At 36.1% G+C, this 16026-nt stretch overlaps 2 protein-coding genes across 2 annotated transcripts in view; one reads left to right on the forward strand and one right to left on the reverse strand.

The window, feature by feature from the left end:
- LOC112018480 (acetyl-coenzyme A carboxylase carboxyl transferase subunit alpha, chloroplastic) overlaps positions 1-3372 on the reverse strand; it is a gene marked incomplete in the record, with an annotated part of 18567 nt that extends 15195 nt beyond the window's left edge. Inside the window, 7 exon segments of the mRNA XM_065761288.1 lie at positions 514-668; positions 755-869; positions 1021-1181; positions 1310-1417; positions 2101-2175; positions 2273-2648; positions 2991-3372. Of these exon segments, the coding sequence (XP_065617360.1) occupies positions 514-668; positions 755-869; positions 1021-1181; positions 1310-1417; positions 2101-2175; positions 2273-2620 (962 nt within the window).
- Positions 3373-9495: 6123 nt separating this feature from the next.
- On the forward strand, positions 9496-15535 carry LOC112018489 (OVARIAN TUMOR DOMAIN-containing deubiquitinating enzyme 3). The gene is made up of 8 exons (XM_024051023.2): positions 9496-9533; positions 9660-9816; positions 10114-10201; positions 11529-11592; positions 13650-13755; positions 13892-13946; positions 14071-14124; positions 15158-15535. The coding sequence occupies exons 1-8, from the start codon at positions 9509-9511 to the stop codon at positions 15299-15301; spliced, it is 693 nt and encodes a 230-aa protein (XP_023906791.1). The 5' UTR covers positions 9496-9508; the 3' UTR covers positions 15302-15535.
- The last annotated feature ends 491 nt before the right edge of the window (positions 15536-16026 follow it).

Below are 16026 nucleotides of genomic sequence, written 5' to 3' on the forward strand. Positions count from 1 at the left end.
AACCATTTTACCCCCCCCCCCCCCCCCCAAAAAAAAAAAAAATTGACAAAAACATATCTGATGCCCAACAATGTTTGAAATCACAGGGGTTGCCATGTGAGAGAAAAAATAGGTAAAATGGAAACCGACAGGTATATCACCAAAACCTAAAAAAATTACAACTAAAATGATTGGATTGCTTTTGCGTTTGAAGAAATGACAACAGCTGACGAGGACAGGAAACACGTGGAATAGGTCTGGCAAGAGGGAACTACTAATCTACTCTAACAGAGGACTTGGTGCACTTCTGAATTAACAATCAAAGACAATGTGAATATTCCTAATATATGGTCAAATCTGCCCCTTCCTTCAAAGTCATATGTGATTTGCATTAATAACCTACAAAACCAGCATATTGGCATACCATCTCTTTGAGACCTATCTAATATACACTAGAAAAGCATGCACTTGTCCAACATTATATTTGCACAATATTTAAGAGTTGCAATGTGAGGAAAGCCAAATTCAAATCACCTGGCAACATAGAAAACTGCATTTTCAAGCATTATCAATTTATTAGCACAACCGATGGCAAGGGCACCACCAGAACCACCTTCCCCAATGACAATAGAAACAATGGGTACCGTCAAGCCAAACATGGTCCTTAAATTGTTAGCAATGGCTTCACCCTGCACGTACATAATGTGTATATATATCAGTTAGGCCAGAATTAAAAGACAATCATGTAAATTTCACTGTAGAGTTGTCCACATACTTGTCCTAGTTCTTCACATTTGAGGTCTGCATAAGCCCCCGGAGTATCAATGAAAGTAATTATAGGAAACCCATGGTGATCTGCATAATACATCATGCGTAGAGCTTTCCGGTAACTGTTTGGATATAATCGTCAGTGTCAGAAACTGAAACTTTGACTGACCAGGAACTTGGCATAATAAGTTGAAACAAATATTACATTCCATTTTACTGCTGATGAAATTCTTGAGACTAATAGAACATACAAGTCTTTATTATTTGACGTACCCATGGGGAGTAGGCATCCCAAAGTTCCGCTTGACGTTCTCTTTTGTGTTTCTACCTTTTTGGTGACCCATGAACATGTACCTCCTACCATCTATGGTTCCTATACCAGTAACAATAGCAGGATCATCGTACCCACTCCGGTCTCCATGAAGCTCCACAAACTGTGCATATGGGGTATATCCAAAGACATTAATCAATGTAATTAATTCAGCATTCATAAACCTAAAGGCGAACAATCTAGTAAACTGTAAACAATAAGTGCCAAGTTCACAAGTTTCCAATACTGCACCTTTTCAGTAATGTTAAACACATGATCAAGGAAAGTTGGCCTGTTAGGGTGCCGTGCAATATACACCCGCTGTATTGGAGTTAGATGTGTATATAAATCCTTTAGAGCCTGCAATACAAGTGATAAATTGTAGCAATTCAGAACCAGAAACTATTTCACTGAATTCCAAATATGCAATAGAGCATCAACTTCCCAGAACACTTGCTAAGAAGAATGCGAAAGACATGTCCATCATCTTGCATTATTCATTATCTGTACTGCCTTCTCCTCATTATATGTATTTATAAGTGGATGGCAACAAAAATTCTAATTGAGACTTTCCCGAAATTCATTATAAGATATATCTAGTTTTTGGGTTCACCAAACATACTTCCACATTGAGGCTTACAACTTAGACTCCTTGGGGATACAAGAGCCAAGCTTCACACCCCATCATTTTGCATGCTTAAACAAATTTTTAAGGTTCTAATAAAATAATGGAAGAAAAGTAAGCAAAATTCCATTACTCCTAAGGAACTAAATGTCTTGATAACTTTAAAAGTGGCATTGGCACTTTGTGAACAAGCAATAGGATCCTATAACAAGGAGTGCAGAGACGAATAGCAGGCCTACCCAGTGCAAAATTTATAAAAACTTTTAATGTTTGCTATATTTCCACATCAATAGTTGGGAAAAAATAACATAAGCATGTAATTCAAGGTCTTAATTCATAAACCATTTAAAATTAAAAAATTTAGGCCACGTTTTGAATCTAAGTAACTTAGGTTTCTCATCAGCATAGCATATCAAACCTGCTGATATTTATTCTCCAATGAGCTAATCTGATCACTGAAGTCCAACCCAGTTTCATTCGCCATCTTCCGCACCTGCACTCGAATACAGAAAAGCCCTGGTTAAGAAAAAAAAAAATTCCAACTCAATGAAGAAACTACAACCACCACCAAAAAAAAAAAAATGATTTACATCAATGATTTTCTTCTCTAGATTGATAAGTGGCTTCTCGAATTCCAAAGTTACGGGCCTCGGCTTTTCGTTCTCTGGCAAAGGCTTGAAATGTGAGAGATGGGTAAGGATCCCACCTTTCACATTGGGATCCGGATTGTCTGGCCACGGGTGGTCGTGCTTCTTCACCTTCCTAATCTTCGCCACGACCCTGGAATCCCTCCTCGTCGTGGTGCTGCTGCCGCCGCCAAATCGCGCCCTCCCTAGAGTTCTCAGAGGAATGCCATTGACACCATTGCTCGAGCTCCGGAGAAGATCCGAAGCTGAAGTCCCCACGAATCCCACCGGAGAATGCGATATCGAAGCCATTCTCTGATTCCCCCTCAATTTAGCTTCCCTAATTTTCAAACACAGCTCCATAAATTATCAACCCAAAAAAAAAAAAAAAAAAAAACACCCAAAATTCTCGGAATAACTTTTTTAACAGTAAATGCTTTATTCGATTACTGTTTTCTCCAAGTTTCGCAGTTAAAAGGAAAACGAAAACGAAAGTTGCATTTTCTTTACACAATTCTAAATCCATAAATAATTAGCTAAAAATCAATATTATTCAGTGAGTTGAACTGAGTTTTCGTAAGCCTAGAAAGCAATAAAGCTAAAAACAAATTGAAGTATATACAATCAACAAATGAAAAAAAAAAAAAGGTATAGTAATCAGAATAAGAGAAATAGAAATTACCGGAAATTGAGATCCTGAAAGAGAGAGAGAGAGAGAGAGAGGATCTGATAGAGGAAAGGGTTAAGAGAAAGGGTTTGAAATGAGGGGGGTAATTATTAAGCAATGAGAGAGAGAGACTGAGAGAGAGAGCTTCGTAGAGATCGTCAAGGAAAGAAAAGTTTGTGTGTGTTTTGTTATGTATCATGTGAGAGAGAGAGTTGGGCGATAGTTTCTATGAGGAAGTGAGGGGACTAATGTGTAGTGTGTATGTGCGGGGAGTGATGTGTTATTATGAGCCAGCATTTTTCGGTTTGGCCGTTGAAGAAGGGATCCAGATTTTGCTTCTTTTTTTTTGTTTTTGTGAACTAGGCACGTGTGCAGTGCAGACTCTCTCGCTCTCTCTCTCTCTCTGTTGTGTTGTGTAGTGTTGTGTGCTTCTGCGATGCCTTATATGATCCTAACTCTTTGGTTTGAACAAAACTTCAACTAGTATGAACTCTCTAGAGTTTTAGAATTCATTTTAGTCTTTTTTTTTTTTTAAGCTTAGAATGTAAATTACACCTCTAAGTTCTACTGAAATTTATTTTAGTCATTTTATTTTATTTTTATTCGATTGAGTCCTTTAAGTTTCAAATTTATTCAATTCAAGTTTTTTTCGGCCAATTTCGTTATAAAAACAAAATTGTCATTAGAAAATTATTTTTCTTACATGAAGTGAATTTTTTTCCAATTTCATTAGTTAATTACATACTTAATGAAATTTGATAACACCAATGGCGGACAAGTGAGTAACGCATAAGAACCTGCCCTTGGGAGAGGAACAACAGCTTTAAACGGCTACTAATACCCCGTAGGCTGAGGAGCAAAAGGAGGAATCCGCCTGAGGAGGGGCTCACGTCTGATTAGCTAGTTGGTGAGGCAATAGCTTACCAAGGCGATGATCAAGCGTTTCTTCCCCCCACCCCCCTCGGCCACCCCCACATGGATATAAGTAGATAAACGGGAATTAATTCTAATTCCCACATGATGAAAAAAAGTAAAAGGTCTCGAGAAGAAAATAATCCTATTTGGCCGCTATACATTGCTAGGAATGCCTAAATTAAATAAATATGAAACTTAGACGACTCAATTGAATGAAACTAAAATTAGAAAATTGAAACCCAAGTTCTCTTTTTTAGTAAGAAATGGATAATTTTTTTTTCTTTTGGTCGCTGAGAAAACTGGATTATGTTGTTAGATTATAAGATTATGGGTTATTTTAGGCCTAGTCTAATTTTACTCATTTGAAAAAAAAAAAAAAAACTCAGGATTAGTATTTTAAATGTAGTTGGTAACACACGCAATTCCCAGAAAATTTTAAGATAATATGATTTTTTAAATCTAAATTTGACCGTTGATAATTATGGTTGTTGTTGGTAGTATGCATTTATTATGATTGGTTTGTATATGGAATTATATATAGTATTAGATTAGGCTAGAGTAGAAATTTTATCTTGTATAAAAAAAAAAAATTATTATGATTGTGTCAAGATTTATTGCATGGTTTAAATATAGAATAAAATAAAAATTCAATCAAAATTATGGAATAATGATTTGTTTGATTTATTGGTTGAGAGAACTCGTAAAATTGGGACTATTGAGGAGTCTGTGTAGATTTTTTAAAAATGAAGGAGTTGGGTGTGAAGAGGATGTTGTTCTCTCTCTCTCTCTTGTTATTTGGGTGATGTGGCATAACTAAACATTTATACAAATAATGGGGTGACATATCATGATTAGGTATTGATTGTGTGCTTGCCACTTAACGGCTAGATCAATCACGGAAATATATGAGAAGACCATTTTTAAAAAGGGCTCAAATGTAGGGGATTAGAATGAAAAATCATAAGCTTAAAATACCAAAATGAAAACTGTGGGGCCAGAAAATCGGGTAGCCTCAGCCTACTTCAAACCAGGCCCAAATGGCCCATGCCGAGAACGACCCTGTCCTCAGTCGTCCGAGACATCGGAGAAACATGAGGACCACCCCACCAAAGGACTCCTTGAACATCCGAGGAGGAGAAGAGCCCGGTGTCACGCGTCGGCGGCAGAAGCACGGCGAAGGAGCAAGCCCTGGGTGGACTGTCACCTCTGCATTGAATACGCACACCTAACCCTTCTGGCCGTATTAATGGGGATGTAACCCCTTAACAGGGCAACATTGATCAGGGTGAACCACTTGAGCACGGATATGACCTTTGATGGGACAGACGGTCAGGGAGGAGGTCAATAGATGATCGACAGAAGGAAGAAGGAAGAGGGAGAGTGAGAGATATATAAGGAAAAGAAGCAAAGTGTAATGGAGAGTTTTTGAGGGGGAAAAAAGAGAGGGGGAAGAAAAAGCCTCTCATGGCCGAGGAGTATCCCCCAGTTGTAAATTGTTCTTAACATCTTTCAATAAAAGAAAAGAGTTCATGCTTCGTGAACGCTGGTCAGCGCCTAAACCTTCGATCCACTCTCTACAAATTCGTTGTTCTGGGTTCGTTGGGCCTTTAACCCATATCCTTTGGGCTTGGACAACAAAAACCGACCCTACAAAAACAATTCAGGAATTTATTTCATTATTTCTTGATCACCATTCTAATCCTATTATATACACTTACAAAACTACAATATGGAAGGTTTTTGCTCGCCTAGTTAATGTACTTGACTCTGATAGCTACTCGTTTAATGTGAGTTTTGTTCAATAAAAAAGAGGTATTTTTTTAATGGGAAAAGAGGTATCTTTTACTTATGTTATTTTCTCTTTGGAAAACTAATTATGCTTACCTTACCCACACATATGATTATTATTGTTTTTTACATTTATAGTGAGGGTTTAGTCATGGTTAGCTTTACAATTAGTCCCCTAAAAATGAAATCAGAAAGGGAATTCATGTCATGGGGGCTTTGCAAATTGCAACACAGTAAAATATACATTTTTGTGTGCTGTCCAGAAAGGTTGCGTACTAAATAGGAATCGGGTGTCATGGTCTAATGGTCTTCTTGTTTTGTTGGGTTAGGTGGTTTGCAGATATCAAATCTAAATGCTCTTTGAATTTCCACTATCCGATACACATATAAGTCAAAAACATCGCCTTTATTTTAATCTGCTTCGTTAGAACAATTATTATTTATTATTTATTACTAATAATTAATGATACTACTATATCATATATTATACAGAGAGTAATGGAAGCAATGCCGGTGACCCGTTGAGCCATACACAATAAGTGGGACAACAGAAGCCGACCAAATTTTGACATCAAAGATTTTTTAAATTAACTTTTGAGTTTTTGATAAGTCATGTAAGATTGCAATGCTAAGGCCTCTATCATTTCAATTTTCACACTACACACTATTTAGTATTTACTATCTGAATACTGACATCAAAGATTTTTTAAAAGAAGATTTAATATGGTTTGTTTTAAAGGTTCCAAAAAATAAAAAGAATACCATATTTTGAATCTTCTTTAATATATATATATATATATATATTGAAATCTGATAATTTACCAGTATTTTCTCATGAAAAAATAAATACCAAAAAAGTTTTAAAATCCCATACCCCAAAATGACATTCTCAACCATAAACACACCATCCCAAATCCTAAATTCACAACTAAAATTTTGTTTCTTTCTCACATTTTCTTCTTAAACCAAACATAAAAAGAGGCTATTTAACACACACACACACACGTGTTCATGGATTGTTCAGATTCAAGTTTAGGGTAAATTTTCTTGGTGTCATTACATAATCAAGTTTGTGGGAGCTAAAATTACTACCAATCATCGACATATTAGTCATTAACTCATCTGGAGAGCATAAATCGTCAATAAAAATTGCAAGTTTAAATTCTTGCCAGGAATCTTACTATTGTGATATAAAACTCCCGGTGCTTGGGTGTCACAATATGGAGAAGATTTGGTGGAGTTCTCAAGATATTTGTTGAAGGGGAAGCACAACATGCGAGTGGTGATGATTGGGTGGGCAATTAGACAGGTTGAGTTTGTCAACTTTCTCTGTGGGTCCTTTTTTGGATAGTACCTAGGCCCAAGTAGAAACAAGGACTTCGGGCCCTTTACTTGTTGTTTTAAGGGATTGGGCTTGGTTCACCACGGCTAAATGGCTGATTACGAACTAGATGGTGCACAGAGCACTAATCCTACAACACATACATACTAGCAAACAAGAAATATATGCATTAAACAGTAAGAAACAGTAAAAGGGCAACGTGGTAAAGAAAGACACAAAATAAAACGTTAAGGGTCCTTAAGACAATGTGAAATATTCCATTACTTTCTTAATTATGTAATACATTATACTTACTAAGACGTGTTATAAAGTCCAAATAAGTTCAAAAATCACAGACTTAAATGGCTCTTCAAGCCTCTAAGACTTATAAAGTTTGAATCCTTTTGAATTCGAGTGTGTTCTCTAGTGACTGTTTGAGGATATCAGGCGATATTTTCCTCTCTTCTCTTTCTTTTTTGAATTCTAACCGAGTTTTCTTAATGATTCTACTCTAATTCACTGTTACTGAATGCCTTTTACTGTTGGCTGCTTCCCCTTTTTATAGTGTCATCCTAAGGTTCCCGGGGTACCACTGATTCCCCCCATTTGCACCCCTAAGTACCAGAACCAATGTTGTGCCAACAACATTAGTGGCTGGACCCTTCCTCATCTCTCATAATTTTTTTCTTTTGGTATTTCTTCCCCAAAAGTCTCTTGCTGACTTTCTATTTTGGGGTGTCCTTAGAGAGCTGACTTTTGGTCCTTCTTCCTTCAAGACTTCTAAATCTTACCTTTTCAGACTCAACTTTTAGCTGCCTTTCCCTTTGTCATTTTTCCCAAATGAGCTGATTCCTTCATGCCAGGTTGAAAGTTTTCCAGCCATTTCCTTACATGGTTCTTCTTTTTGGGTTCCTTGAGGTACCAACCCCTTGTTCATAAATTGTTGGTTCCCAAGCCTTTTGATTCATTTATGAATCATTGGATGGCTGATAAGGACATATTTGTTCTCGTTCCTTGTGTCTCTTGGCACCCCCTTTGAACTGTTTTAATCCAACCTTGGTTTTGCTGCACGTCCCGAGGAATCTAAGCTCGTGGCAGTCCCTAGGTATCCTGGCCCAGTTCTTACCACTAGGCTCCCTAGCGATTTTCTGACCTTGGCGAGCTGGACTTTTCTTCTTCCCTTCATTTCATGAGTTCTAAGGCTTACCTATTCGTGGGTTTGGGTTCCTCCTTAAAACCCTTAATGGATTTGGGCCTACTATATTTTTTCTTTATTGCAGGCTCAAGTATTTTATTTTTTATGGAGTTCAATTCTCTATGCCATTTTGGGCCTTGGTGTAACATTGTGACTTTTTAGACCTCAACACTTTCTAAATGGGAAACCTGACACTTAACCTAATGAGATAAAGTTTCATTAGATTTAACATGTTTGTGACAGTCAAATTAACCAAAACTCTTATGGTTAACCCAATTTGAGTGGGTGAGTTGGCTGCCACAAGTGTTTGCCCACCCCTAACACACACACTTAAAAACAAAAGTTGAAGAAACCCATATACACACAATCATAAACCCTCAAGACAAACCACTCCATTGTAATTGTCAGCCATGGCCAAATCCACCCATATTTTAGAAAAACTTGTTGGGCCACCACCTCTAAAATCAAACCCCAAAACCATTTACACCCATAATAAACCACAACTTCTAATACTTTTGACCACAACCATCATTCAAACCCTTAAGATTAGCTCAACAATTGAACCAAACACACCAAAATCACATATCTTTCAAGCTAAGGTCTCATATTTCATTGATTAAGTTGAGTTGTAGTCCCAAACATTCTTTAAATTATTGTCATCTCTTGAAACTTATCAAACCATTCACTATAACCTCCAAATCTTAATTGTTGTTGTCTTTAGATCCCGATCATTAGCAGCCCTCATTACTAGCGTGAAATGGACAAAAATCTGACATAGAAACCATTTAAAAAAAAAAAACAATTAGACTTTAATTGACAAAATTAAAACTCATTACTTAATTTGAAATGTGAATTACACTAGGGTTCTTTTCGCAATTTCATCAAACCCTAAATATCTTTACGACGTCGTTCCTTTTTGAGCCCAAAACGGCTCTATTTTTCTAAAGCTCAACACTCTCCCTTATCTACGGTGTCTCTTTCCTTTTACACTTGAAAAATAGATTTTAATTCATGGCGGACATCAAGCTTTCAAATGGTAATTTCACTCTTAAACTTCTCTTATATCCTCCTCTATTGTTAAAAATTTCATATTTCAGTTTCAATGTTCCGTTTAATCGTTGTATGTTCAAAAAGTTTGTACCTTTGTTTGTGTACCTTTCAGAGGTTATTCTTGAGCAGCTGAAACATGGGACTGCTAAATTCGAGTTGGTCTCTTCTCCTGTTCCTTCAATTTCAACTCTGAACTCTCAAACATGCTCAACTGCCACTTTCCTTGGAGACAATAGCCACAGATTCTTTGTTAGATTTTAATTCATGGCGGACATCAAGCTTTCAAATGGTAATTTCACTCTTAAACTTCTCTTATATCCTCCTCTATTGTTAAAAATTTCATATTTCAGTTTCAATGTTCCGTTTAATCGTTGTATGTTCAAAAAGTTTGTACCTTTGTTTGTGTACCTTTCAGAGGTTATTCTTGAGCAGCTGAAACATGGGACTGCTAAATTCGAGTTGGTCTCTTCTCCTGTTCCTTCAATTTCAACTCTGAACTCTCAAACATGCTCAACTGCCACTTTCCTTGGAGACAATAGCCACAGATTCTTTGCTAGAATTGCACCATCACAGTAAGCCTAAAAAACAAAAAACAAAACTAAAGAACTAATCTTTATTCTCTGTCACTTCAGCAATGGAGCTACCTAGTTGAATTATATATGGGATTTTTTTTTGGGTCACAACTTCTACGTTTTTACTATGGTGTTTAAACAGGTAACCCATTTAGTGTTTTGGCTTAGTGATAAAATTAAAAAAAAAAAAAAAAAAATCATCATGGAGCGAATGTGATAGGTTTTAATAAAAAAAAAATGTTAGCTATGTTGGGGTTTAAGATAGTTATGTTTTTCTCATATGATTTTGGTTAACAGGGGTAGAGGGTCACCGGCTATGAGGAAAATTGAGCGCTATTCAGTTCAGAAAGTCACTGGAGATGGCCGCTGTCTTTTTCGTGCCCTGGTAATATCTTTATCTGTTGATTGTTCTTATAATATTTACCCTCTGCAGATTGAATTTAAAGTTTTTTTTTTGAATTATGATAAGTAATAAGAGTTAAGCTTTTGAATGTTATAGAGTGAGTTAAGTAGTGGTTGTGACTTGTGCATAGCTGGAAACTGATGTAAACTCAGAGTCCAAACTTCTGGCCAAGTTTGGCAGCAAGAGGAAGAAGGAATTAGTATTTGGGGTTTGTGATCAAGTTAGCATTTTGAGCTTGCAGTTAGTGCTTGTAGGTTGGGGTAGAGCAAAGAAACCAATGACATGATTGCACAATAGCCTATTTAGTAATCTTCTTGTTATTAGAAATTGATCCATTGACTGTAATGATAGACTTTGGCAAACCATAGAAGAAGCCAAAAGTGTGAATATCGATTTATACAATGTAATTTTTTGGTTGTTGTTTTAATTAAAAGCTGAAAGAAAGGGAAAATTTATCTTTTAAATGAAAGCTCAGAGTGAAGAATTGCATCCAAGAAAAGAATAGCAACAAAAAAGGATAAATCCACTTAGCCTAGATAAGAAAAAGATAGTATATTTGTATTGCGATTACAACCAAAGCAAAGATAATAGTTAATTCAACTAATTTGTATAAGAAGATACACACCGGAAAAATCAATTACTCTCCATCCACACTACAGTTATTATAGTTAATGAATGACAATGCATAATTGGAAGCATTTATTGTAAATATTCATGTATCCTTTGCCTTATAGGAATTTAGTACATAAAGCATGCCCTTGCAGAGCAAAAAATAGGAAGAGACTAAAATTAAAGAAGTGTATAATTGGTAGTTTGAAAATATTTGTTTATTTTTCAACTTTTAAGGAGATGTTGACTTTTTATTTTTTATTTTTTTTTTAATTTTTATACTAATTCATTAGAAAATTGAATCCTTGAATTATGAATGGTCAATATATTAGTACTATATTAGTTCTCCTTAGTCTAGAATCAAAGGGTAAAACTTAGGTCTGGTTCTTTAGGTCTTGTACTTTTGGTTTCACTATTATATTCAAGCATATGGCTGCATTGAATTCAATTGTATTTGGGAAACATATTATTGTTTGTGCTGCATTGGTCAAAGTAGCCGTGTTTTTGAATTTAAATAGAAAACTAAGGTACAACAATTAAGGAATTGTACCTAAATTTTACCTAGTATTTATAGGAATCTGAGTTTCTTCTGGAAGAAACACTTGTTTCCATCATCCTTGTGGTATATATCTGAAGTTCAATTAAACTCTAGAGTACTTTTTCATTGCCTATTATACTAACTTCTAATTGATGAATTAAGGTCAAAGGAATGGCTTTCAACAAGAGTATTTCTCTAAACCCACAAGAAGAGAGAGAGAATGCAGGTTTGCTGGATATGTTCTTGTTCATTTAGCTACATGCCAATCGTGAGCATAAATAGCTTAAATTAAAAATAATAAAAAAGGTCTTTCATGATGAAATTTTTTTTCTGATTTTTCCACTCAGCATCATCTGAATGTATTTATTAATTAATGGCTATGGCACTTTCTCTTTAATTTGATGAATGAGTACAAGGTTGCTAGACTTAACCCCTTCTCATACTTTATTTTATTTTTTCCCTTTTTTTGGGGGGTTGGGGTTGTTGGGGGGGAGGGTTGAAAATAAAGCAGATGCTCACAATTCTTGTGGTGAACTCATAAATTGATTGTGGATGTAATTACCACTTATCATTGCTAGGCATCATAGGACGTAGTATATGTCAGGTAGGAGGTCTTTGCAAAGCAATTCTACTATAATTGACTCTTTTTTTTGGGGGCAAAGCTTATTGAGTGGGATGCTTGTCTTTTTAGTTTGAGAACTTGGTTAGTTGGTGTCCCGCATCAAGCGAGCTATTTCATTTGTTTTTCGCTTTGAAAAACTTCTCTATATTTTACTCAAGGCTACTGTTCATCAATGTGAATGCATAGGTCATGTGCTTGATAGGTGGTGTACTTTCTCCTCATAAATTATTCTTCAGGAGCTAGCTTTGTAATTTATGGCTCCCTAATATCAGAATGATAACTGCCATGCTCTCAACACTCTGCATTTTGTGAGATCAGCAAAATTAGTTTTTGGTTTGCCTAGAATTTGTTGTTAATTCAATTCTTTTTGTTGCTCATAGTTTAGTCATCTCTTAAGCACTGTCTATCTGATGACCTCTCACTGTAGACTGGTTATGTTGTGTTGTATCTCTTCATCATATAGAAACGTCTATATTTGCTTATTCTTTAATTCACATAGCGGTCAACCAACAAAAAGAAAGTTTATTTATCTTTTGTTTCATGCAAGGAGCATAAAGAGTGAGGACTTCTGCTTGGCTTTAATAGTTTAAGAATTACTCTTATTTTTTTTTGATAAGTAATAAGATATATTGATATCAAAAGGGAAAGACCCTAGTACACAGGGAGTGAACAAGGAGCCAAACAGATCAAACACAAAAATTGCAAGAATCTAGGAAAACAAACAGAGAAGGGAAAGATTTGTTTTGCAAAGCAAACAACCAATCCAACAAAGTTCTAAAAAAGAAAAGCTTAAGGTCTGAAATAGATCTCTCAGAATCTTCGAAACAACGACTATTCCTCTCCCTCCAAAGACACCACATTAAGCCATGAGGAATGATGGACCATATATAACCATTTCGATGACGACCAAAGCTGCCTTGCCAGCACCCTAACAGCCCCAAAACAGTAAGGGGCATAACCCAAGATACTCCAAATAAACCCAAAACCATAGACCAGAGATCCATAGCAACGGGGCAATGGAGGAACAGATGGTCAACCGATTCAGCATTACTCTTGCACATGTAGCACCAATCCAAAATCCACACCTTCTAATCTTCGAAACAACGACTATTCCTCTCCCTCCAAAGACACCACATTAAGCCATGAGGAATGATGGACCATATATAACCATTTCGATGACGACCAAAGCTGCCTTGCCAGCACCCTAACAGCCCCAAAACAGTAAGGGGCATAACCCAAGATACTCCAAATAAACCCAAAACCATAGACCAGAGATCCATAGCAACGGGGCAATGGAGGAACAGATGGTCAACCGATTCAGCATTACTCTTGCACATGTAGCACCAATCCAAAATCCACACCTTCCTTTTTTGCAAATTATCAATCGTCAAGCATTTCCCTAAGGCAGCAGACCAAACAAAGAAAGCTACTCTAGAGGGAATCTTCTGCTTCCAAATACTTCTCCAAGAGAAACCGAAGATAGTAGGACCAGCAAGAATTCTATAGTAGTCTTTCACCAAAAACCCCTAGTTTAAGAATTACTCTTATAAAATGTTAACCAGATGATTGAGCCTTTAGAAGGATTTTCTCTTTTGTTTATCTGTAGAGAGTGCTAGGATTAATTTCCGAAAAATACAAACTTTACCTGCATACATATGCAGATGAATTACGAATGGCTGTGAAGGAGGTTATATGTGAAAATGATGAAGAACGCCGTCAGTATGAAGAAGCACTAATTGCAATTACTGTCGATGAGTCCTTAAAACGGTAAGTCCTTTATTTATTTATTTATTTATTCTGGTTTTGGATGTTCTCTTCTCAACTTTTGGTGTTCTGAAGTATGCTTTAGCTTATGCTTGTAGTTGGACTTTTATTCAGCATATTAATAAATGTCTTTCTGTAGATACTGCCAACGAATTGGACGACCTGATTTCTGGGGAGGAGAGTCAGAGCTACTGGTTAGTGCCTTTTCGATTCTTATTTGTCCTTTCTGTTAGTCTAACTAGTCCTTATTATCAAGACTTAATTCTTCCACCTGAATTGGTGCACCAGTTTAAGGTTAGGTATATTTGTCTTTGCCAGGTGCTGTCAAAGTTGTGTAGGCAGCCAATCATTGTTTACATACCAGAGCATGAGGTATATTTTTTGCCCTTAAACCATTTTGATATATAAATTGGTGCTTATATATGTATTAGTTGGCATAAGGCGTCTTAAAATTTTCAATTTTTGGTTGAGCATGGTCTTTTAGAACTTGCATTTCCCCCTAATTATTATAATCATAATAGTATTGCTGAATAATGAATATGATTTCATTTGGTATTTATCATTGGTGCATCTGTGTTTGGGCATTTATAATCAAATCTAAAGAAACTTATGTACATACAAAGAGGAAGAATTAGTTATATAAAGGCATGTGTTCCATTTGTCAAAAAAGTGCCATCTCTTGGTCTTTAAGCTAGCTGTGAGTAGTTGAGATTGAGATGGGATACAGGTAATATTTTTGGTCTTTGGAGGTCTTCAACTTGAAATCTGGAGGTTGTAAGTACTTGTTTTGTTCTGGAAAATACATTTGACATGGTTTCATGCATTGATTCCATGGTCAAGCAAGTATGCATATTCTGGTGTTTGGGATCAATGCCCTGTGCCCTTCACTTGTTGATTGTAAGCAGGTACTGTTTTATAGGGGTGTGCATGGGTCGGGTTAAGGGGATTTTTTGACCCAACCCACCATAGTGGGTAAAAAAAAAAATTCAACCTAACTCAACCCATCATATAAGTCTAACCCAACCCACATGGGTCGGGTTGAACCCATGAGTTGAACAAATTTATTATTATTATTATTATTATTATTATTAAATTGAGTAGAAAAAAAATCTAGTTATTTTAAAAAATTTATTAATTATATAATATATTTTAAATATATATATTAAATATATGGGTGGGTCGGGTTGGGTTTGGCGGGTTTGAAATTTTATGACCCAAACCCAATTTGACCTGCTATCAAAAAAAAAATTGTAATCCAACCCAACCCACAAAGCTCTAAAAACCGACACAACCCGGTGGGTTGAGTTAGGTCGGGTCAATTTTGACGGGTTGGTGGGTTGGCTGCACATCTCTACTATTTTATGTACTAATTTAACCATTATTGTCGTGTCCAATTGAATTGCAGCATACAAAGGGTGGATGGAGCTCTGGTTTTATTCCCATTGCAGAGTATGGAGTTGAGTTCAGCAAGGCTTTTAGAAAAGAGAAAGCCAGGAAAGCTGTGAGGCTACTGTACAGTGGTAGGAACCATTATGATCTGCTTGTCTGAGGATTCATTGTGCCTGAAAGGAATAAGAGAACAATATTGGAGAAGAAGGAAAAAAAAAAAGAAAAACTAGGGAATGGGGATGCCATTTGAAATTGTATTAGAGGAAAATGTACAACATTTCACAGGATATATTTATATTTTTTTAAATGGTAATGTTAGACATATAAAGGATGTTGTAAGATATCATCTGTTGCTTAAAGCAAATGAATGAAACCATATATTTATTTTTGGTGAGATTGGTTGTGTGAATCTCGACCACGGTTTGCAAGTATTGGCTTGGGATAAGCAAATAACTATTTGTGGCTGTGTTTTAATTAGTTACAGGAAAAAGTCACAGGATAAACTAATAATAATTTGCAAATTATGACAACTTGAAAGACTGTATTAAGTGCTTAATCTAAATGCATCACTGACTTCCTTTGAGTCTGTAGGTTCAAATTGCATATTTGCATGCCATATATCCTTGAACCACAACAACTCTTTAGCCTCAACGCACCTATAGACACAAGTTCACACCTTTCTGATAGTTCTGCGGAGACCACCACTATGATGTCACGGCCAAATCCAACCCAGAATAAGAGAAGGCTCTTTGAGTTTGATGACGAACAACCCTCTTTTGAACAAAACCATTCTTATGCGGCGTGAGTTCTCTCTTCATGTAAAAATATATCATTTGCAATCACAGAGAGGTCAAGCTAGTTCTGCAGAGTGCACCAACATGGCAA

Source organism: Quercus suber, unplaced genomic scaffold (assembly GCF_002906115.3).
Source record: "Quercus suber isolate HL8 unplaced genomic scaffold, Cork oak 2.0 scaffold_405, whole genome shotgun sequence".
NCBI classification, from domain to species: Eukaryota; Viridiplantae; Streptophyta; class Magnoliopsida; order Fagales; family Fagaceae; genus Quercus; species Quercus suber.